The 23,650-nt window shown below is 44.3% G+C and overlaps 1 protein-coding gene across 1 annotated transcript in view; it reads right to left on the minus strand.

The window, feature by feature from the left end:
* kif19 (kinesin family member 19) overlaps nt 1-23,650 on the minus strand; it is a 226,481-nt gene that overhangs the window by 73,714 nt on the left and 129,117 nt on the right. The window contains exon 5 of the mRNA XM_068058707.1: nt 16,093-16,229. Coding sequence (XP_067914808.1) covers nt 16,093-16,229 — 137 coding nt within the window. The remainder of the gene's footprint in view (nt 1-16,092; nt 16,230-23,650) is intronic.

Here is a 23,650-nt window from a genome sequence, read left to right on the forward strand (position 1 = left end):
CAGGTACCTGGGAGTTTCAGAGAATGAAGGCATCATGACAAATCCCAGGGTAACGTGCACACACCTGCATGATTCTCTGATGATGATCACAGACGAGCTGAACGTTCATTGAATGGTATCTCTTGCGGTTAATCAATGCCCCTGACTGACCTGCTGGGGCTCTGAAGGCCACATGAGTACAGTCAATCACGCCCTGTTCCATTGGAAACCCAGATATAGTGCTGAAGCCTCTGGCTCTCTCAGCCTCACAAGTGTTGTCTGCCTTGAATGTGATGAATTGGTTACCAGGTTGGAACAATGCATCAGTCACAACCTTGATGCAGTGGTGCGCTGCTGCTTGTGAGACTCCGCACAAGTCTGCTGCTGAGGCTTGGAATGAGCCAGACACATAGAAGTTAAGAGATATTGTAACCTTTAGAGCGACCGACATTGGATGGCCTCCGATACAGTTTGAGGAAACATCCACTGCGAACATCTCACAAAGAGATGTGACAGTCTCCCGTGACAGCCACAGTCTTCTTTTGCACTGGCGATCTGACAGCTGCAGGTAGCTCAGACGCAGCTGGTATGCCCCTCCTGGTGGGTAGGCACGTATCCTGACGTGTTCGCTAACGGGCGACTCTGCCACCTGCTCTCGCTCCCACATCACGATGGTGCACTGGGTCAGCTTGTTGCACGTTCCCCTGCACATTTGTCCTTCTGTCCCTCATAGGGGCAAGGTCCTCCTCATCTGATGATCCACCTCCACATTGAACAATTCCCATTGCTGTACTACTCACCAGATGCTCTGACCACAGGTATTAGCTTCCAGCAGTTAGGACTGGCTCACGAGATCCCCTTCCTTTCACCACATAAATCAAAGTTGATGGGTCCCCATCAGCAGTGCAGAACACTCAGATGAATCCTTTAGCACTAGTTGCAAGTCACACACCTTGTCAGGATATACAAATAGCATTAGAATTATTTCAGAGTAAAACTGAAAATTGTACTTCCAACTCCCTCCTGAATCAATGCCTGCTGCCCTTATGTACCTGCTGGCTGGCCGACATGCCCCACGAGCCGATTTACGGACGTTAAATCAGACCTCATACGTAAAATTGTAGTCAATTGCTTTGTAAACGACCTCAATTACCTTTCAATTACTTGTATACGGGCGGAGAGCGCAGAATCGCTCAAGCCCGACTTCCGGCTTTGGTAAAATGACGTCTGCGCGTAATGACGCCGGGGACACGGCCCTACGTCATCGCGCTTCATTTTACCATCCTGACGCCTCCGAAGAAACACGTTTAATGCCAGTAAAATTCCGGCCAATGAACAATGAAACCCTGGGACAAGGAATACATTTTACTATTAGTTATTTATAGTGTACATCTGACTCATTCAATCATGGCTTACCTATTAAGTAAAATTGTCTATTTTCCCACTCATAAGAACATTACTCAATATTTAGTGTTGTCCTACACTCACATAAGTTATTTGCTTCAATTATTTCCAGAATGACATCAAGAAAAGCTTCTTTCCTTGTTGGACTAGAAATGTAATGATTTCGGCAGATGTCCTGGATGAATTCTAAAAGCATTCCCCGCATCCATTCGTTTTATTCCAGTCTACTTTGGGATATTAAAATTACACAATATTATTGCCCTGTTGTTCTTGCATGTCCCCTCAGAACTGCCTGCAGATCTCTACCTACTTCTCATCTTCACTCTTTAGTGGCCTGTATTTCAAGAATTATACCATTTTCCTTCTTATTTCTTAGATAAACCTATATGGATGATATCTTAGTACAATCCCTAATAGGTGCTTAAATTCTAGCATTGCGATTGAATTATTAACTAACACTGCCACCCCACCCCCTTTTTGCTTCCCCATCTCCTGAAAATGTTAAAACTGGGAATATTAAATTCCCAGTCCTGTCCAAACTCAAGCCACACCTCTATCATAGCAACTATGTCATCTTACTTCATAATTATTAATGATTCTAACTGCCCAATGTTGTTTTGAATGCACTGAGCATTCACTGACTCCTATTTTTTAGAAAGCTGATCCTTATTCTTTTTCCTGGATTTATCATTTTTTTGATACGCCTCACTCCTTCTACAACAGTCATTTTATCTCGATGTCATAACTTGATTCGTTCTCTTGCTTCTCTGCTAATATTTTTCTCACGACTTACTCCAGCAAAGGCTTTTGCACCATATCCAATTCCTTTCCCAATCCTGATGCCCGACTGTACTCCAAATCCTAGACCTTCTCTACACCCAACTATTCGTTTAAATTTCTCTACCCCCACTGCTCTATTTATCCTCTCTGCATGGTTATTGGTGTTGTTTCAATTCTGGCTGAGGTTGTCCTTTCAGTTTTCCCTATTCCCAAACTTGCTCCAGTGCTCCAAGAACATGAACCCTATCTTGTGCATCAATCATGCATTTCTAATTTTCTTCTCTTTCATCAGTTAGGTGCATGCCACAGGAAGCAGTCTAGAGATTAATACCCCAGCGGTCTTGCTTTTCAATTTAGTGCTTAACTCCTGAAACCTCCTCTAAAGACCTCAAACTACTATCTATGGAATTGGTTCTAATGTAGACTATGACTTTTGGCTGCTCTATTTTTTTAGAAAGAAGGACGATGTCATCCATTTCTCTCTTTCCATATTATCTCTGTGATCGATACTATCTAGTACTCTTGGGTAATAACATTCTGGAGTGTGCAATCTAGAAATGCCTCATCCTCTCTGATGGAGTGCAGTGTTACTTGACTGCTACTCGAGCACAGCGATTCTCTTCTCCAGAGTCTCAGAATTCAAACACTTAATGCAATTGTGCACCTCTGGATACGTTGAGGAGCACACTCTATGCACATTATCAGGGTTGCCTGCACTCTCCTCCCTTTGTGACAGTCTTTAAAAAATGTAAATGGTGTTAACCTGAACTCCCATAAGCATAAAACTCTTTGCAAGAATCTAACTTCTCTTACCTAGTTCACATTAGTATTCATTTTTAGGGTGAAGAAAAACAACATCTTGTGTTATGGCACCTTGAGGCCTGATCTGTCACTGACCACTAAACTCCACACTTCTCTGGCCTCTCACCCTCCACTAGCTCCTCACAGCATGAAAATGAGCTTTTGCTGTTCGCTCAAATTCATACTGCTCCTTCACTTCCAGCATTACATGCAATCATCCTATAAAAGCTTCACATATAATTTAATTGCTTGGTCCATGCAGCTGTCATTGCACCATTGATGTGATGTATAAAAACACTTGGGTTTTATTGCATTGCCTGGTAACCAAAGATAATTCTCAATTTTTCCATTCTCTTTCTAGGAGAGGACAGTCCATAATACCAGAGAGAATCAAGACTGAAGGTGAGCTCTCAAACCTTTGCACTCTCACTCCTAAGAGAAGGAAGCTCTCCTAAATGAGGAAGGGGCAACAGAGGCTGCTGGAGACAAGGAAATAGAAGGGTATGTGCCAACTGCAGGTTGTGGTGGTATCCATTTCTCTTCCTTCTCATACTACTCTATGTTTCATCATTTGTCAGCAAGCTAAGTTATGAAATCTTCATGTCACTCCGACTGAAAGTGACATGTGGACTCTGCTCCTCAGAAACATATTTTCACCGTTCTTCATCTTTACCTTCTCTTGATGTGCCAGAGGAAGCCTAACCAGGCACAGTGAATCTTGCCCCACTAGCATTTCAGACCATGAACTCTCAATCAGTCCTTCCCTCACATTCAACAACCAGGAGACATCTGCCCATGTGGAATTCAAACATGAGTCAGAGAGGAGCGCCCTGAATGACGTACAGAGCATGGGTGAAGAGGAGTAGGAAGGTGGTAGAACATGAAGAGGAAGACAATGCTACTTGGAGGATTGGGATTGGCCAACAACCTGAATTTCCATATGACATCTGCCCTGCTTTTATAAAAAATATGGTTGCAGAGCATGCAGACACAGGGCTATAACAGACATTATGGTGTTGATGGAATTTAGGGCTGGATTTAGTGTTCCCGCCACAGCTTCCGGTGGCGGATCTGGAAGTGGGCACTGTCACCACTCGTTATGTGTACGGCGGGCTCACCGCAACCATGCGGCGAGCGGCCAATTATAATAAATCGAGGCACGGGGCCCAATTATGTGATGGGGGCAGGATTTGAGGTGCCATATGCAGCATTGGATGATTCTGGAGCACGTGTTGGCGCCATATTTAAAGCTCTGCCAGCCCTACTTTCATTGCTGTCTTTGAGTCATTTGTTGTTTACTGCTAAAACTGGTGTTGGAGTGACTCCTGGACGCCACCTCCCCCCCCCACCACTTCCTAACAAGGATGCCGCAGTATGACAGAGGCAAGACGCCGGGTGGCCCCATGTTTTAACAATGCCTCTCTAAAGATTCTCCTCTAGGCTGCAAGGGAAAGGTGGGAGAACCTCTTCCCCAGGGATGGCAAGAAGAGGTCATCCCTGGATGGACATTGCCGAGGAGATTAGCAGCTGTGGGGGGGTCGCCCCGCAAACAGACGGCGCAAACACGATGGGCTGAATGGCGTCTTTCTGTGCCGTAACTTTTCTATAGTTCTTTGGTTTCTATGGGAGCAGTGCAGGAAGAGAGTCAACGACCTCCTTTGGTCTGCCAAGGTGAATGCATCATACAACTTTCCTGTTTGGGGATTGCATATCAGGAGGCAGCACGACATGGGGAGGGAAGCACCACAAACGTGCAGGCAAAGGGGGTTAGGCATCACCACATCTTGCCAGGTGCATGGCTACATCTTGGCCACAGGCCATTATATTATGAAGCTCAGCCCATCACCTCCCCAGAGAGCTGACGTGGGGATGAGCCATATAGGAAACCCCAGCAGTGGACAAGGGGCTGCCACTAGCACAACTGTCCTGTAGCTCTTCCTGCGATGTATTACTATCTCCCACTTTCCACTTGCAGGCCCAAAACAACAGGGAGACCCCGTGGACTGCCGGAGGAATTGCAGACATATGGTCTCTCTCAGCAGCTGAGAATGAAGCACTGGAGTTAGTAGGGAGCCAGGGCAGCCGCTCAATAGCGGATGGTGAGAGTGGAGTCTCTGTGCAAGAAAGTGAGGATTGTTTTCAATCAACATTCATCACACTTCTGGAGATCCACATCACGCAAGCATATCATGACAAGATCTGCACAGCCTAACCAACACCTGTTTGTGTTCTCTGATTCAGGTTGACATCTGCAGGAGACTCCATCAGAAGGGGGACAGCAGTCAATTTCTGAGGAGGAGCAGTCAGAGGATGCACTGTTACGTGCCTCTCCTGCACCTTCCACCAGTGCAGATACCTTCATCTCGGTGGGCCTATGCTCGGCTTTAGAATCAGGGTCACAAGCTGGTGAGCACCACAGGCCCGAGCAGCGAGCTGAGGCTAAGTCAGCCAAGGCCACTGACAGTCAAAGGACTCTGGCCGGCAGGCCAATGCTGAGCCCCAAGCTGAGGACGAGCCTCTGTTGTCAACAGCACAGGGTATGCTGGAGTTGCAGAGAGAGATAAGGCAATATGTGGAGATGCCAGAGGCAATGCGTAGCCATGAGCCGACAATGGAGGAGTCCATCCATGCCATGAGTGTTGCCATGTCTCAGGCATGTGAGTGCATCACTTCCTCCAACGAGAGATTGGCAACCCTCATGGAGAGCCAGATTCCACAGATGCGCGCAGACCTGCACACCAGCACCTTGGCCATGAGCTCAACTCAGTAGTAGCAAAGCGAGAGAAGGACAAGGTCCTTGGAGTCTTCATCAGTTCCTCGTCCTTCCCTGGTCAGCAGGGAGGTTCAAGTGAGCCTTGAAAGGGAGGAGAAGAGGCTGATCTCCACATCTGGGGGGCTACTCTCAGGGCGCTCCGAGAGTGCACAGCAGCTCCTCAGCCCCTCCGCCAGTGAGCCCAGCTCCTGCAGCTGCAATGCCCGAGGAGAGTCCTGCACCTGTGCAGGGTACCCTCAGGTAGCCAAGGTCTCCAGGCCTCAGGCAGCCAGAGAACGGCCGCCGAAGTCATCACAGGCCAAGGGGCCCCCTGATCAGCAGCCTGCCTCCAGCCCAGCTGCCAGTGCAGCGGTCACACCTCATAGAAGCACTCATAAACATATAAAGGAAACCACCTAGACACACTTGGGGTTTCACGGGTGTTTGACATTTGACTTGTGTTATAAAGTGTTTTCGTTATTGAAGTTAACATTCATTGTGGAAAATGCTTATTCTTTCGTGCCTTAATTGTTAGATGCTGACTTCACCATTCTCCCTTAGTGAGCTGCCAGTGTAGGCACAGCCCTCCTTTGGTAAGCATTTCATATGGGCTAGAGTGCATGGTTCAGCTGGGCACTATGCACAGAACCAAACCGAAAGGAGGTGATAGATTGCGTGCATTGAGGTGAGTCTTTATTGCTTTCACTCTGAGAGGTCATCATGGTGGCTGGAAGTGGGTAAGTATGAGACTGTCTGTTGCCTTCCTGGCCCGTTGTTCACTGTGCCTGACCTCTGGTGCAAGGGGTTCAACATCCAGTGCTGCCTACTCATTAGTCTCCTAATGTTCTCCTCATTCTTTGAGGAATGGTGATCAATCATGTCCTCTTCAGACAAGGACTCTCCCCTCTGCAGGGCTAGATTGTGCAGAGCACAACAGACCACCACAATACACGAGACCCTTGCTGGGACATACTGCAGGGCTCCTCCGGATCAATCCAGGCACTGGAATCTCATCTTCAGCAGCCCAGATGGTATCCACACTTCTGTTACCTAAAGATTCAACTTCTCAAATGCCCTCCTTGCAAGCCTCCCAAACCCTTCCCTGGAGAAAGGCCAACTTGTACAACAATTTGTTGCTCACATCACATATTATATTGTGTCTTATTTACTGACCATCCCTCTTCTCATTAATCTCCTTCCATAACACCCTCCCCTTCCCACAACACCTTCCAGTGCAAGCCCAGGAGATGTAACCCCTGCCCTTTCAACTCTTCCCTCCTTACCATCCAGGGCCCCAAACATTCTTCCCAGGCAAGACAGTCATTTCCTTGTACTTCTTTCAATTTGCATTCACTGCTCACAATCTGATCTCTTCTATATTGGGAGAGACCAAACGCAGGTTGGGTGATTGCTTTGGGGAAGACCTCTATTCAAGTGTGCAACAGTGACTCTGAACTTCCAGTTGTTTGCCATTTTAATTGTCCACTTCACTCCCACTCTGACTATGGCTTCCTAAGCCGTTCCAATGAAGCTGAACAGAAGCTCAAGGAACAGAACCTCAAGTTTCTGATTAGCCTTCTGGATTCAATACTGAGTTCAAAAATTTCAGATTGTAATCACTGCTCCCATTTTTGTCAGACAGCAGGTCTATTTAGAGATACAGCACTGAAACAGGCCCTTCGGCCCACCGAGTCTTTGCTGACCAACAACCACCCATTTATACTAATCCTACATTAATCCCATATTCCCTACCACATCCCCACCATTCTCCTACCACCTACCTACACTAGGGGCAATTTACAATGGCCAATTTACCTATCAACCTGCAAGTCTTTGGCTCTGTTATTGATTCTGCTGTTGCTATTTACAGCTTCTCTAGACCTATCTTTAGCTTCTTTTCTTATCCCTTTGCCACCCCCTTGTGCTTTGTACTGTCATCCCTTTTGTCATTTAAAGCTTTCCTGTCTTCCACCCTATCACAGACTGCCCCTTTTGTTCTTTCCTCTCCTTCCCTGTTTCTCTGCCTCTGAGCTTGTTTAAAACCTATTAAATCTGTAACATTTTCCAGTTCCGATGAAAGGAAACCAACCTGAAATGTTAACACTGTTTCTCTCTCTGTGGATGCTGCCTGACCAACTGAATATTTCCAGCATTTTCTGTTTATATCTTCTTAAGCTGTATTGGCTCTGTCTCTCAACACACATTCAATATTCTTGTCCTTGTGTTCAAGCCCCTTAACAGCTACAACTCACCTCACTTCTGCCAATTTCTTCAGCCCTGTTCCTACCCTGTGTCCTATGATCCTCAGATTCTGCGCTCTTGTGCATCCTCCACTCGGTCCAGTGTTCTTCACTTGGTGTTATAATTTGCAACTATCACAACCCTACATTTTGGAACTCTCGTCGTACATCTCTTTAACTTGCTACCTGCTTCTGCTTTTAATGACTTCCTCAAAACTTTTTATTGCATTTACTTGGCTAACTTTGCTACATGCTCTGCTGCTGGCCAGTTTCTCAACTGTGGGAAGCACCTTGGGAAGTTTTATTGTTTAATGGTGCTATTCAAATACAAATACAGGTTATTGTAGTTAATGGAAAAGCAAAGCCACTGCAAGAACAGGTTGTGTTACAGTTATCACTAATATCTGACTTACCACAAAGGGAAGAATCTTTACAACTGCAATTGGGGGCCGATTACCTGTACATTGCAGCCTGCACCACGCATATTTGTTAAAAATAGCCATACTCAAAACATGATGGCCAGATACAAGAAAAGGAATTGTTTATACTGAAAACATATCTGAGTAAGTTTTGACATCCTAATGATTGTGATTTATAAAATGATTGCGAGTCATCAGTTATTCATAATTCTTTACATTAAAAATGTTCATGGTGACACAAATGTTGTAAATAAATGAGTTGAGAGTGACCTGATCAGAGGGGGTGGGGGGAGGGAAACAGCTGATAAGCATTTACAAGAATAAAATTGAGAGATTAGTTCCCTCTTAACCCTTTGTCACCTGCAATATGATTTCTCTGTCTTTTTGGATATAGCAGGAGTTGAGCTCTTCTCAACATCAGAGAAAGACAAATGCCCACATCATATTAATAACTGCAACAAGGCTGTACTTGCTGATGATGTATTATTTATTATAAAAATGTATGTGATTATTAAAATCCACCTTTGGGAATCACCAGAGTCTGATTTGAGAATGGGAAGAGTTTAATAGGAGTTGGTTCATGTTTTCAAATGTAGTTTTTCACACCCCTTCTTATTTATTTATTTATTTAGAGATACAGCACTGAAACAGGCCCTTCGGCCCACCAAGTCTGTGCTGACCAACAACCACCCATTTATACTAATCCTACATTAATCCCATATTCTCTACCATATCCCCACAATTCTCCTACCACCTACCTACACTAGGGGCAATTTACAATGTCCAATTTACCTATCAACCTGCAAGTCTTTGGCTTTGGGAGGAAACCGGAGCACCCGGCGGAAACCCACGCAGACACAGGGAGAACTTGCAAACTCCGCATAGGCAGTACCCAGAATCAAACCCGGGTCCCTGGAGCTGTGAGGCTGCGGTGTTAACCACTGCGTCACTGTGCCGCCCATAAAATCTTGTTGTGACCTCATAGAGTCTAAATGATTCTGTAAGCATCGGGAATCTTGAAGCATTTGTAAATTTATTCCATCATCAACTGTACCATGGATAAAATGGCCATTTTGAACGGACAGGTCTAGAGCCATTAAAACAGCTGCAGCAGCTGGAGTTGAGACACAGGCAGCTCTGCACCCATAATCACTGTTTGGGAAGACAACACTATAATTTAGAGGCTTCTAGGATATTACAAAGCTATTTTTCCTTTAATACTATTTATTACATCAAAGTGGTACTTACAAGTAATTTCCATCTTTCAATTATCTATCTCTTTTGCATTATTTTGGAAATTATTTTTTAAAAAATCATCAAAAAGCTTCTGGTCATGCTGTCAGAGACATAGATAAAGTACCAGGCATCTTTGCAGAAGCAGCAATCAAGAGTGTCCACTAGCATCAACACAGAACCTCCTCCATCACAAAGCATGCATCCAAACCAAGCAATACCATATAAAAAGATAGATGATTGAGTACATCAAGTGTGCATTGCAATTTTACTGCACAAAGAAGATTTGCTATGAAATTTTGAAAGGTTTAGAAAGTTTACTGAGCTCTGCAATTTCACAAAAGAAGGCCTGGGACTCAAATCAATGCCAAGATAAAGGAGTACAAATTCAATCTGTGCAGCCATAAGGAGAGCTGCAAAGCTGGATTAACATGTCTGAACCAGCAGATACCATTAGAGCTATTCCAAAGTTAAAAAGCTTTCATTAAATTATAGATTTTTAGATTTGTAACTTCGCATGGTAAGTGTAGTTATTCATTTGGCTCTGTCGTGAAATAAATAATTACTTCTTATTTTTTGGAGGGAGACAGAATAATAATTTCTTACTCAGAAGTTTTAAATAGTTTATAATTTGTAGACTTAATTTGCAGCTATTTGTGAAGAATTCGGAAGGGAACGGATTAAATTATAACATAAAAATTTGATTAATTTTCCTCAGCTGCAATTGATGCAATCATTGTGAAGTACATCTATATTTAATGGTTTAGCTGCATCGAGACCTCAGAGGGAAAAACAATATAATTTTAAAAAGCCTTCAAAGCTGAAGTTTTCCAAAACCCAGGTAGCACTGCATTCACCCTTGAACCTGAGGTCATTTCTGGCTGAGATAAGAAGACTCAAGCGATGTCTCTGATGGAGGGCACTGTTGAGCAGTGTAAAGGACTATCCTTTCATCACTGGAACCTGGATTCAGTTTCAACTTAGGCAGGGAGGATGAAGCTCTCTATAAAGCGCAGCATGGTGGGCAGATTTTGGAACACCACATTTCCTTCTTGACAAGCTAAGCCCAAATCCAAATGGGAGAGTGGCAGGCAAGAACAGTGCCACTTCAACTTCAAAGCAAAAGTCTATCTCTGCCCAATGATTTCTGTTCTCAAGGTCTTTTAAAATATATTTTGTTAGCATTGTTGAAAACAACAGCAGTTTGCAATTTGCCCCTGGGCAGTTTATATGATTTTTTTGTTTATAACTCTGACTAGAAATTTTTTTTTTCTCACCTCAAAGAGTTCCTTTTATAACCCGTTAGTTTCCACCGTCACTAACTATATCAGAACTCTCCTGTACTAATCAGGTACCTGGGAGGTGCTTCTGCAATTCAATGTTCTATAATTCTGACCTGCTCGTACTTCTCACAACTTAACACCCGTTTCTGCATAAAGTGGTCGGTGCGTATAACGCACTATAACTAGTAATTTCGGCTTTGACTATAACGGTGAACAGCAAATGGCTCGCACTATTTGGCTAATTTAAATGTGGGTAGAAAACCAGTGGGGGCTCCACCTACATTTAGGGGGACAGTAGCATGGTGGTAATGTTACTGGACTAGTAATTCAGAGGTCAGACTAATGCTCTGGAGACACGAGATCAAATCCCACCATGGCAGCTGGTGAAATTTAAATACAATTGACTAACAAATATGCATTAAAAAGCCAGTCTCAGTAATGGTGACCATGAAACAACCAGATTGTTGTAAAAACCCATCTGGTTCACGAATGTCCATTAGGGAAGGAAATCTGCCTTCCTGACCCTGACTGGCCTACATGTGACTCCAGACCCACAGCAATGTGGTTGACTCTTAACAGCCCCTTGAAATGGCCGAGCAAGCCACTCAGTAGTATCAAACAGCTACAGAAAAGACGAAAAAGAATAAAAACGGACCGACCACCCGGCATCAACCTAGGCAACGGAAACGACAAAGGCACACGCTACCTAGTCGACCCTGCAAAGTTCTCCTCACTAACATCTGGGGACTTGGGCAAAAGCTGGGAGAGCTGTCCCACAGACTAGTCAAGCAACAGCCTGACATAGTCATGCTCACCAAATCATACCTTACAGACAATGTCCCAGATTCCTCCATCACCATCCCTGGGTATATGGCAGGAAAGACATATCAGAGAAGGTGGCACAGTGGTATACAGTTAGGAGGGAGTGGCCCCGGGAGTCCTCAACATTGAATCCAGCCCCCATAAAGTCTCAAGTGGATGATCCATCTTGGCCTCCTTCTGAGGGCCCCATCACAGCTGCCAGTCTTCAACCAATTCGATTCACTCCATGTGATATCAAGAAACAGTTGAAGGTGCTGGATACAGCAAAGGCTAGGGGCCTGACAACATCCCGGCTGTAATACTGAAGTATTGTGCTCCAGAACGAGCCATGCCCCTAGCCAGGTTGTTCCAGTACAGTTACAAAAATGGACAAAAGAGCTGAATTGCAGTAGTGAAGTGAGAGTGACTGTCTTGACATCAAGCCAGCTTTAGACCAAGTGTGGATCAAGGAGCTCTAGCAAAATTGAAGTCTATGGAATCGGGGGAAAACTCTCTCTAGGTTGGAGTCATACTTAGCACAAAGGAAGATGGTTGTGGCTGTTGGAGGCCAATCATTTCAGCCCCAGGACATTGCTGCAGGAGGTCCTCCGGGTAGTATCCTAGGCCCAACCATCTTCAGCTGCTTCTTCACTGACTTTCCCTTCACCATAAGGTCAGAAGTGAGGATATTTGCTGATGATTGCACAGTGTTCAGTACCATTTGAGACGTCTCAGATAATGAAGCAATCCGTGCCTCCTACAGCAGGACCTGGTCAACATTCAGGCTTGGACTGACAAGTGGCAAGTAACATTCATGCCAGGCAATGATCATCTCCAACAAGAGTGAATTTAACCATCTCCCCTTGACATTCAACAGCATTACCATCACTGAATCTCCCACTATCAATATCCTGGGGGGTTACCATTGACCAGAAGCTTCACTGGACAAGCTATATAAATACTGTGGCTACAAGAGCTGGTCAGAGGCTATGAACTCTGTGGCAAGTAACTCACCTCCTGACTCCCCAAAGCCTGTCCACCATCTACAAGTCACATGTCAGGAGTGTGATAGAATACTCGCCACTTGCCTAGATGAGTGCAGCTCCAGCAACACTCAAGCAACTTAACACCATCGGCTTGGTCAGTATCCTATCCACCACCTTCACCATTCACTCCCTCCACCAATGGCGCACAGCGGCAGCAGTGTGTACCATCTGCAACCTTCACTGCAGCAACTTGCCAAGCCTCCTTCAACAGCACCTTCCAAACCCGTGACCTCTACCACCTAGAAGAATGAGGGCAGCAGACATATGGGAACACCACCACCTGCAAGTTCCCCTTCAAGTCACACATCATCCTGACTTGGAACTGTATCACCGTTCCTTTACTGTCACTGGGTCAAAATCCTGGAACTCCCTTCCTAACAGCACTGTGGGTGTACCTACACCACATGGACTGTAGCGGTTCAAGAAGGTGGCTCACCACTACCTTTTCAAGCACAAACAGGGATTGGCAACAAATGCTGGCCTTGCCAGTGATGCTCACATCCCATGAAAATTTTTTTTAAAAACACAGCAGCTGATAACTGCACAGTTTATTTTTAAGGAAAGCTACTGCTTTTCTTCGAATCACGCTATTTATGGATGCTGGCCATGTATTTATTCAATACCCATTTGTTATTATAAATGGGCTATTGATGTCAAAAAAGTGAATGCCATTTATTTGTGATCTTAGGTTAAACTTGGCTTTTAAGTGAAATTTAGACTAGTGAGACATGTGGCTCGATGGCGTAGCCTATGTTTAAGTTTAACTGAAAAGTAAGAGAAAGAAAAATCAGGGATATTTTAGAGGTTTACAATTTCACTTCTTCTGTAAACATTGATATAAGATCCTCTCACACCCAGCTGAACCTCCTTGCTATTGGTTTCATGACGGGTTGCTAAACTGCAGCTTGTTGTCTTTGAGATTATTGCCATGGTGACGTGATCCACTGGATGCAGCATAATAGCACTCCCAGCAGATTGAGTCGGCTCACGCACTAATAGCATTTGTAACAGGAAGCTAGGAAACGCTAACAAACCTATTACTTAAATATAAGTGACAGGAGCATTACAAACTTAAAGGTACATGATTCCTTGGATGTTCTGATAGAAGTTTTACAAGTATATGAAAGCCAGGGCTACAGGGTCACATTTTTTAAACACTAAAGGGAGTTAATTTCCTTGGGGTGGGGTGTTGGGGGTTCCTGATTTTTCGCCACAACTGTGGCAGTAAAGCCATGGAAATCCTAGAATAACAGTGTAAGCAGCATGGAAATTTACAGCCTAACCATTCAGGCTAGATGATTTTTATTTTTTCATGGGCTGCTGATCAAGCGGGCTGCTTTGTCCTGGATGGTGTCGAGCTTCTTGAGTGTTGTTGAAGCTGCACCCATCCAGGCAAGAGGAGAGTATTCCATCACACTCCTGACTTGTGCCTTGTAGCTGGTGGACAGGTTTTGGGGAGTCAGGAGGTGAGTTAATCTTCGCAGAATTCTGAGCCTCTGACCAGCTCTTATATTTATATGGCTGGTACAGTTAAGCTTCTGGTCAATGGTAACCGCCACGATATTGATGGTGGGAGATTCACCAATGGTAATGCCGTTCAACGTCAAGGGGAGAAGTTTAGATTCTCTCTTGTTGGAGATGGTCATTGCCTGGCACTTGTGTGGCCTGAATGATACTTGCCACTTATCAGCCCAAGGCTGAATGTTGTCCAGGTCTTGCTGCTTGTGGGCACAACTACCATAGTATCTGAGGAGTTGCAAATGGTACTGAACACTTTGCAATCATCAACGAACATCCCCACTTCTGACATTATGTTGGAGAGAAGGTCATTTATGAAGCAGCTGAAGATGGTTGGGCTGAGGACACTACCCTGAGGAACACATGCAGCATTGTCCTGGGGCTGAGATGATTGACCTCCAACAACCACAACCACTTTCCTTTGTGCTAGGTATGATTCCAACCATGGAGAGTTTTCCCCCTGCATGCTGCACATACATATGCATGACATGATGGCATAGCAGCTTTAAAATTTGTTTCTCAATACCTCTTCCTCTCGGCACTTTGAAAATTTATGGGAGAGATAACGTGCAGTAAACGCTGGTAATACAATAACAGTACTGATTTGGAAGGGCAAGAGGCCTTGCAGCAATTGGTGGGAGGCAGTCCTATATTCTATGAGTGCCTTGTGAAAATTACAAGGCTTGACATGTACATGTAAATAAAGTAGAATGCTGTCTCAAACTGCCAATGAGGCTTTCCCTGTTGCCGGATCATGCAGTATGTTCCGTTTATACATATATTGTAACTAAATTACAACGCATTAACCAAAAGAGAACAGGTGCCATATTTGTAGATGCATGGTCATATCTACAAATCCCAACATATTATTTGATGATTTCATTTGATTTGAGCTGAAGACAGGCACTGTAATGGTCTGAGCTTTCTCCCAACAATATAAGCTACTGTTGCCATTGTTATAAACAAACCCACATCTCCTACAAACTAAAATTTGCACCTTATCACTTAGGAAGACATCCCAAGGAGCATAATCAGACAAGGATTGACATGGGAGAAAGGAGATATTAGCATCAGTGACTAAAAATCAAAGAGGTAGGTTTTAAGGAGTATCATCAAAGAGGAGGTGGAGAGTTTTAAGGAGAGAATTTTAGAGTTTTGGACTTAAATGGTTAAAGGTACAGCCACCAATATTGGAGCAAAAGAAGTGGGGGATGCACAAGAGGCCAGATTTGGTGGAATGCAGAGTTCTTGGAGGGCTGTAGGGCTGGAGGAGGTTACAGAGTCAAAGCAGGGAAATGCTATGAATGAACTTGAACACAAGAATGGGAATTTTAAAAATTGAGGAATTGATAGATCGGGAGCCAATGTTGGTCAGTGAGCATGGGGGTGATGGCTGACTGGGACTTGTTGCGGGTTAGGATATGGACAGCAGAATTTTGGATAAGCTGAAGAAATGTTCAAGAAAAATAATACAGAAATGTTCAAGTTTGAGCCTTGCTGGAGCTCTGCTTCCATCACATGCATTTCCCAACAAGAAAGGAGAGAACAATTGAAGGTGCGTCTTCCTGAACTGACATCACACAGCTTCCAGGTATCAGGTAGAGGGGTTGGGTCATCTATATCATATATGCATCCTACTGCTCCAAGAGCTTACTGCTCGAGATAGAAGTGAGGACCACCCGGATAAAAATTATGCAGTTACCAAAATTTATCCCTGCTGTTAAACTAATGGCGATTACATCTGAAATGCAACTGTTTAGGGTGATAGAATTTCTGTAGTTATGAACCCTCCTCTGTGCCCTGTAAACTGCGATAGATGTATTAATATGTACCTACCTCTAGGTATGACATGGAAACAGTGTACTCCATGTCATCACTTGTTTCTTCAATGCACTTGAACAAGTCATTGAGTGTTCGTACGTAAATGCCAGGTTCATAGTCTGTTCCCAACATTGTGTATGTTTTCCCAGCACCTAGACAATAAAAAAAAAAACAGTTAAATGATTTTTTAAAAATCAAGCTATAAATTTGGTTATAATTTTCTGTGGCAGGACATCTCATGGCGGCTACCATTGCACTTGCCCTTGCATGTTTAGATTTTTAAATGTTTTGCATGGCAAGTTGCTGAAAGTGTGAGCTGGTAACATCACAGCGAGGGAAATAGGGCATCTGGGTCCTGAGTGAACAGGGCAAGCAACTGTGCATTCCTTAACCAAACGGATTGAAGGAGTCTGAAATTAACAGTGCGAGGATATCTCCAACAATAACTGAAACCTGAAAGAACGAGACACCACATTTGTAATAGATAATTTTGAATGTCAGAGGTTGATCAACACTTACCACATCAATAAAAAGATACTTAGACTGAAATGGACAAGACATTTGTGGCGAGTTTAGTTCTTATCAACTGTGCCAATATAGAAACTTTATGCTATTCAATGGTAAGACATTGGTGAATGCCATTTTTGCAACACTGATGGTGGAGCAGCACAACTTGCACATTAATATTTGGGTATTTGAGTTTAACTGCACATTAGTCCCTCACCTGAATTTATCGTACCATTTAAGTGTAAATAATAATGAGCGCATTAACCTCACTGATATTTTGCCAGGAAATTATGACACTATGTCATCAATCACAAACATCTGTCTTAATAGAAAAGTAAGCAAGAATGTAATCTTTTCTATTGTTCAAAATCTAACAACTATGTACTAGAAAAACTGTTGTTAATTCCCTTTCGGAATGTGAATATTTTTATTTATTCATGGGATGTGGGCGTCGTTGGCTATGCCAGCATTTATTGCCCATCCCTAATTGCCCTTGAGAAGGTGATGGTGAGCTGCCTTCTTGAACTGCTGCTGTCCATGTGGGGTAGGTACACCCACTGTGCTGTTAGGAAGGGAGTTCTAGGATTTTGACCCAGTGACAGTGAGGGAACGGCGATATAGTTCCAAGTCAGGATGGTGTGTGGCCTGGAGGGGAACTTGCAGGTGGTGGTGTTCCCATGCATTTCCTGCCCTTGCCCTTCTAGTTTGTAGAGGTTGCGAGTTTGGAAGGTGCTGTCTAAGGAGCCTTGATGTGTTGCTGCAGTGCATCTTGTGGATGGTACACACTGCTGCCACTGTGCGTCGGTGGTGGAGAGAGTGAATGTTTGTAGATGGGGTGCCAATCCTGCTTTGTCCTGGATGATGTCGAACTTCTTGAGTGTTGTTGGAGCTGCACCCATCCAGGCAAGTGAAGAGTATTCCATCACACTACTGACTTGTGCCTTGTAGATGGTGGACAGGCTTTGGGGAGTCAGGAGGTGAGTTACTCGCCTCAGGATTCCTAACCTCTGACCTGCTCTTGTAGCCACGGTATTTATATGGCTACTCCAGTTCAGTTTCTGGTCAATGGTAACCCCCAGGATGTTGATAGTGCAGGATTCAGCGATTGTAATGCCATTGAATGTCAAACGGAGATGGTTAGATTCTCTCATGTTTGTTGGAGATGGTCATTGCCTGGCACTTTTGTGGCGCAAATGTTACTTGCCACTTATCAGCCCAAGCCTGGATATTGTCCAGGTGTTGCTGCATTTCCACACGGACTGCTTCAGTATCTGAGGAGTCATGAATGGCGCTGAATGATTAAGTCTATATATTATGAAAGTCATTTGAGTTAAGTTTGCAACTTGGAAAATTATTTTGTGAAAATCATATTCTGCAGTTGTAGTGGATTTACTTTTTGTCTTTCTTTTTCTAGAGAGTGGCTTCAGGCAAATTCTGGTGACTTGAGGTGAGGTAGAGAGAATAGAGGAGAGAAACAAAGCCAAAGAGGAAAAAGCAAATAGTGATGCAAGAGGACAGCGGGGACAACAGCATATTCCAGAGATGAGACTTGTGTGAGAGAACAGGAAATTCAGAGAAAGGGGATAACATTCAAATTCACGTACAAAGACATAGGGCTGAATTTTTTTTTTGCAGGATGGGAAACAGGAGCTGGGACTATTTCCCGGTTCCGAACCCGTCCCCAGGAGGGAAGCAGTCACTGACCTGAAATTTTGACAGGGGTACCCCCTTATTTGGCATGGAGGCTGGGGTGCTCTCGAAGTTCAGAGGCGCACCTGGCTGCAGTAAAATGTGGGTAACTGAGAGGTTGCCCTCTCAGCCACTTTTTTAGAAATTTAAGAACATATGAACACAACATAACATCATAAGAAAAAGGAGCAGGAGTAGATCATTCGGCCCCTCAAGCCTGCTCCACCATTCAATAAGATCATGGCTCATCTGGTCATGGTCTCAACTCTACTTTCCTGCCTGCTCCCCATAACCCTTGACTCCCTTGTAGATCAAAAATCTGTCTAACTCAGCCTTGAATATACTCAATGGCCCAGCATCCACTGCTCTCTGGAGTAGTGAATTCCAAGGATTAATGACCCGCTGAGAGAAGAAATTCCTCCTCATTTCCATGTTAAACTGTGCCCCCTAGTTCTAGATTCCCCCACGAGGGGAAACATCCTTTCAGCATCTACCCTGTAAAGCACCCTCAAAATCCTACATGTTTCAGTTAGATCACCTCATTCTTCTAAACTCCAATGTGTATAGGCCAAAACTGCTCAACCTTTCCTCATAAGACAACCACTTATTCCCAGAAATCAACCTATTGAACCTTCTCTGAACTGCATCCAATGCAAGTATATCCCACCTTAAATAAGAACAAAACTGTACGCAGTACTCTAGGTGTGGTCGCACCAACGCCATGTACAGTTGTAGCAAGACTTCCCTACTTTTATACTCCATCCCCCTTGCAATAAAGGCCAACATTCTATTTGCCTTTGTTACAGTCAAGTGAGGAGGGGTGGAAGGGCTTTCCTCTTTTCCCTCTCTTTGTTTGACCACAACAGATTTAATTCATTTTTTAACTGGATAAACTGGCCAATTCAGTAGATGTTTGATTATTTACTTGCTATGATCATCGGGTAGCCACATCCATGATGGTGAGGAGATACTGGTAGCCCCCTTTTGTTTTTGGCAGGGGCCCCACACAATCTAACAGCACTCTGCTGAATGGTTCCCCAAAAGCCAGTCTGGGAATTAGGGGTGCAGGTTTTAATACAGGTTGAGGCTTCCCCACAACTTGGCATGTGTGGCAAGTCTCACATCCTTGTGGAGTTGTGGCCAGTGAAAATGCTGTCTAATGTGGGCTTGGGTTTTTTCTGATTCTGATAATGTCCAGCCATTGGAATCTCGTGGGCTATTTTCAATATTTCACTACGGTACCTTGGTGGCACCACTACCTGGTGAACCACTGTCCACTCACCGGCTGCAGGTCTGTGAGGAGGACTCCACTTCCTCATCAGCACCTCATTCTTTAAATAGTAGCACTCTGGAACTCCCTCTGCTTCAGCTTCAGTTTGGGCAGTCTGTGCTAACTTTTTTAACCCTGGGTCGGCTTGCTGAGCCTCATCCGAGGAAGATCTGTTTAACCCATCCTCTAGGTCCTCCAACTTCCCAAAGAAGGTTTCAGACAAACAGACAGTAGGGTTATCTGTCTGCAATGCCAGTTCAGCCTCTTCTGATGGAGCTTGTTTGGACATGGACCAGGTCACCACACAGTCAGGAAAAATGCCAGGGACCTTTTCCTGTAACTGTTCCGTCTCCCTGACTTCTTTTGGTCTCTCTAAAACCGCTGGGTTAGCTACCACCTTTTACCGCCAGATTATTACCCAGGAGCAGGTTGACCTCGTCCACAGGTAAACTAGGGACAATCCCCACGGTTACCAGTCCTGAAACAAGGTTGCACTCCAGGTGCACCCAGTATAAAAGTATGGGCATATACCTTCCCCCGATACCATTTACTAGTACTGTAGCATTCAATGCACTCCCTAGGGGAATAGTCATGTCTCTTCCCAGTAGAAGGGATTGGGCGGCCCCTGTATCTCTAAGTATGACCATGGGCTTACTTGCCTCACTCGAGAGGTATGGGGGTCACTTTTCTTCTGGACGCAAAATCCTGGTAACTCTCAGGGATTTTGTTAAATTTTCCCGCAATCTCATCGGCAGCTTTACTGGGTATTACTGCTGCAGTTAAAGCCAACAGCCTGGTCTGCTGTGCTTTCCATCAGGGCCTCTTTTCCTACACTGGTCTGGTGTACCCTATGGGTTTACCCTGTTACTTCCAGCAGTCAGCTCCAAGGTGGCCCGCCTTGTTACAATGGAAACATACAGGTTTCCAAGTATCACTCCTGTTATGAGCACATTCCTTTGGCCTGAGGAGGATCCCCTGTGTTTCTAGCTCTCCCTTCTTGCCCATGGCTGTTCATCATCCTATCACCTCTTCCACCTTCTATCGTTTTCAAGTTTTTGGAGATGACTTGGGAAGGGTTTCCCTTGGGGCAAGGGCTTGTGAATAAGTGTATAATCATCAGCAAGGATTGCTGCCTGCCTGGCTCTTGGAACCTTTTGTTCCTCCATATGTTTTTTTATGGAAAGGGGAAGCGAGTTTTTGAACTCCTTGAGGAGGATCACCACTCTGAGGTTTTTGTAGGTAGATTCTATCTTAAGTGCACATATTCATTGGGTGAAAGCTTAACCCTTTCGAACTTGATGTAAGCTTGTTCCGGCTGCTTTTGGAGAGTTTGGAATTTTTGGCGGTACGCCTCCGGTACTAGCTTGCATGCACTCAGGATAGCATTTTTATCATAAGATCATAAGATCATAAGAACTAGGAGCAGGAGTAGGCTGTCCGGCCCCTCGAGCCTGCTCCGCCATTCAATAAGATCATGGCTGATCTTTTCGTGGACTCAGATCCACTTACCCCCGCTCTCACCGTATCCCTTAATTCCTTTATTGTTCAAAAAGATATCTACCTTAGCTTTAAAGAAGTTTACTGAAGAAGCGTCAACTACTTCACTGGGCAAGGAATTCCACAGATTAACAACCCTCTGGGTGAAGAAGTTCCTTCTTAATTCAGTCCTAAATCTGCTCCCTCTAATCTTGAGGCTATTGCCCTCTTGTCCTAGCTTCACCTGCTAGGAAACATCCTCTCTACTTGTATCTTATCTATTCCCTTCATGATTTTATATGTTTTTATAAGATCCCCCCTCATTCTTCTGAACTCCAATGAATATAATCCCAATCTACTCAGTCTCCCCTCATAAGCCAACCCCCTCAACTCCGGAAGCAACCTAGTGAACCTCCTCTGTACCCTCTCCAGTGCCAGTATATCCTTTCTCAAGTAAGGAGACCAAAACTGCACACAGTACTCCAGGTGCGGCCTCACCAGTACCTTATACAGCTGCAACATAACCTCTCTGCTTTTAAATTCAATCCCTTTAGCAATGAAGGACAAAATTCCATTTGCCTTCCTAATTACTTGCTGTACCTGCAGACCAACCTTCTGCGATTCATGCACAAGGACACCTAGGTCCCTCTGTATAGCAGCATGCTGCAACTTTTTACCATTCAAGTAATAATCCTTTTTACTGTTACTCCTACCGAAATGAATGACTTCACATTTATTAACATTGTATTCCATCTGCCAGACCTTTGCCCACTCACTCAATGTATCTATGTTCCTCTGCAAAGTTTCACAGTCATCTGCACACTTTGCTCTGCCACTCATCTTAGTGTCATCTGCAAACTTTGACACCCTACACGTGGTCCCCAACTCCAAATCATCTATATAAATTGTAAATAATTGCGGTCCCAACACCAATCCCTGAGGCACACCACTAGTGACTGATTGCCACCCAGAATAGCACTCATTTATCCCCACTCTCTGCTTCCTGTTAGTCAACCAATCCTCTATCCATGCTAATACTTTACCCCTAACGCCATGCATCCTTATCTTATGCAGCAGCCTCTTGTGCGGCACCTTGTCGAAGGCCTTTTGGAAATCTAGGTACACCACATCCACTGGGTCCCCATTGTCCACCTTGCTCGTAATGTCATCATAGAATTCCAAAAGATTTGTCAAGCATGACCTGCCCTTCATGAACCCATGCTGCGTCTGCCCAACGGGACAATTTCTATCGAGATGCCCTGCTATTTCTTCCTTGATAATAGACTCAAGCATCTTCCCCACTACAGTGGTTAAGCTAACCGGTCTATAATTCCCCATCTTTTGTCTACCACCCTTTTTAAACAGTGGCGTCACATCTGCTGTTTTCCAATCAGCTGGGACTACCCCAGAGTCCAGCGAATTTTGGAAAATTACCGTCAGTGCACCTGCTATTTCTCCCGCCATCTCTTTTAGTACCCTGGGATGCATTCCATCAGGGCCAGGAGACCTATCAATCCTTAGCTCCATTAGCTTGCCCAACACTACCCCTTCCGTAATAATGATTGTTTCCAGGTCCTCACCTACCTTCGTCTCTTTGTCAATTACTGGCATGTTATTAATGTCCTCCACTGTGAAGACCGATACAAAATACCTGTTCAATGCCTTGGCCATTTCATCATATCCCATAACTAAATTCCCCTTCTCATCCTCTAAAGGACCAACGTTTACTTTAGCCACTCTTTTTCGTTTTATATATTTATAGAAACTTTTGCTATCTGTCTTTATATTCTGTGCTAGTTTTTTCTCATGTTCTATCTTACTTTTCTTTATAGCTCTTTTTGTAGCTTTCTGTTGCCCTTTAAAGTTTTCCCAATCTTCTAGTTTCATGCTGCTTTTGGCCACTTTGTATGCCTTCTCTTTCAATTTGATAGCCTCCCTTATTTCCTTAGACACCCATGGCAGATTACCCCTTTTCTTCCAGTCCTTCCTTTTCACTGGAATATACTTTTGCTGAGCACTTTGAAAAATTGCTTTGAAAGTCCTCCACTGCTCGTCAACTGTCCCACAGTAAAATCTTTGTTTCCAGTCCACTTTAGCCAAGTCCTCCCTCATTCTATTGTAGTCCCCCTTGTTCAAGCACAGGACCCTGGTATTGGATTTTATCTTCACACTCTCCATCTGTATTCTAAATTCAACCATATTGTGATCACTCCTTCCAAGAGGATCCCTAACTATGAGGTCATTAATTATTCCTGTCTCATTACACAGGACTAGATCTAGGATAGCTTGATCCCTCGTCGGTTCCATTACATACTGTTCAAGAAAACTATCACGGATACACTCAACGAATTCCTCCTCAAGGCTCCTTTATTCATCTCATAATCTGATGAACTCTCATCAGGCAACTGTGCATAAATCTCATTGGCTTTTCCTGTTGGTTTGCTCTGCAATAACAGCAGCCTGCTGTCTGCTGGTGACTTCAACCATTTTGCAAGCTTTTCAAAAGAGATGAAAAATGCTTCCACATCCCCCTCATTGAACTTTGTTATCAATTGGGAGAACTTTAAGAGTTCAGCACTCGTTCCTGAGCCAGGGGTAGTTCCCTCATTAACAGTGCCTTCGCTGGGTACA

Source organism: Heterodontus francisci, chromosome 26 (genome assembly GCF_036365525.1).
Source record: "Heterodontus francisci isolate sHetFra1 chromosome 26, sHetFra1.hap1, whole genome shotgun sequence".
In the NCBI taxonomy this organism is placed as follows: domain Eukaryota; kingdom Metazoa; phylum Chordata; class Chondrichthyes; order Heterodontiformes; family Heterodontidae; genus Heterodontus; species Heterodontus francisci.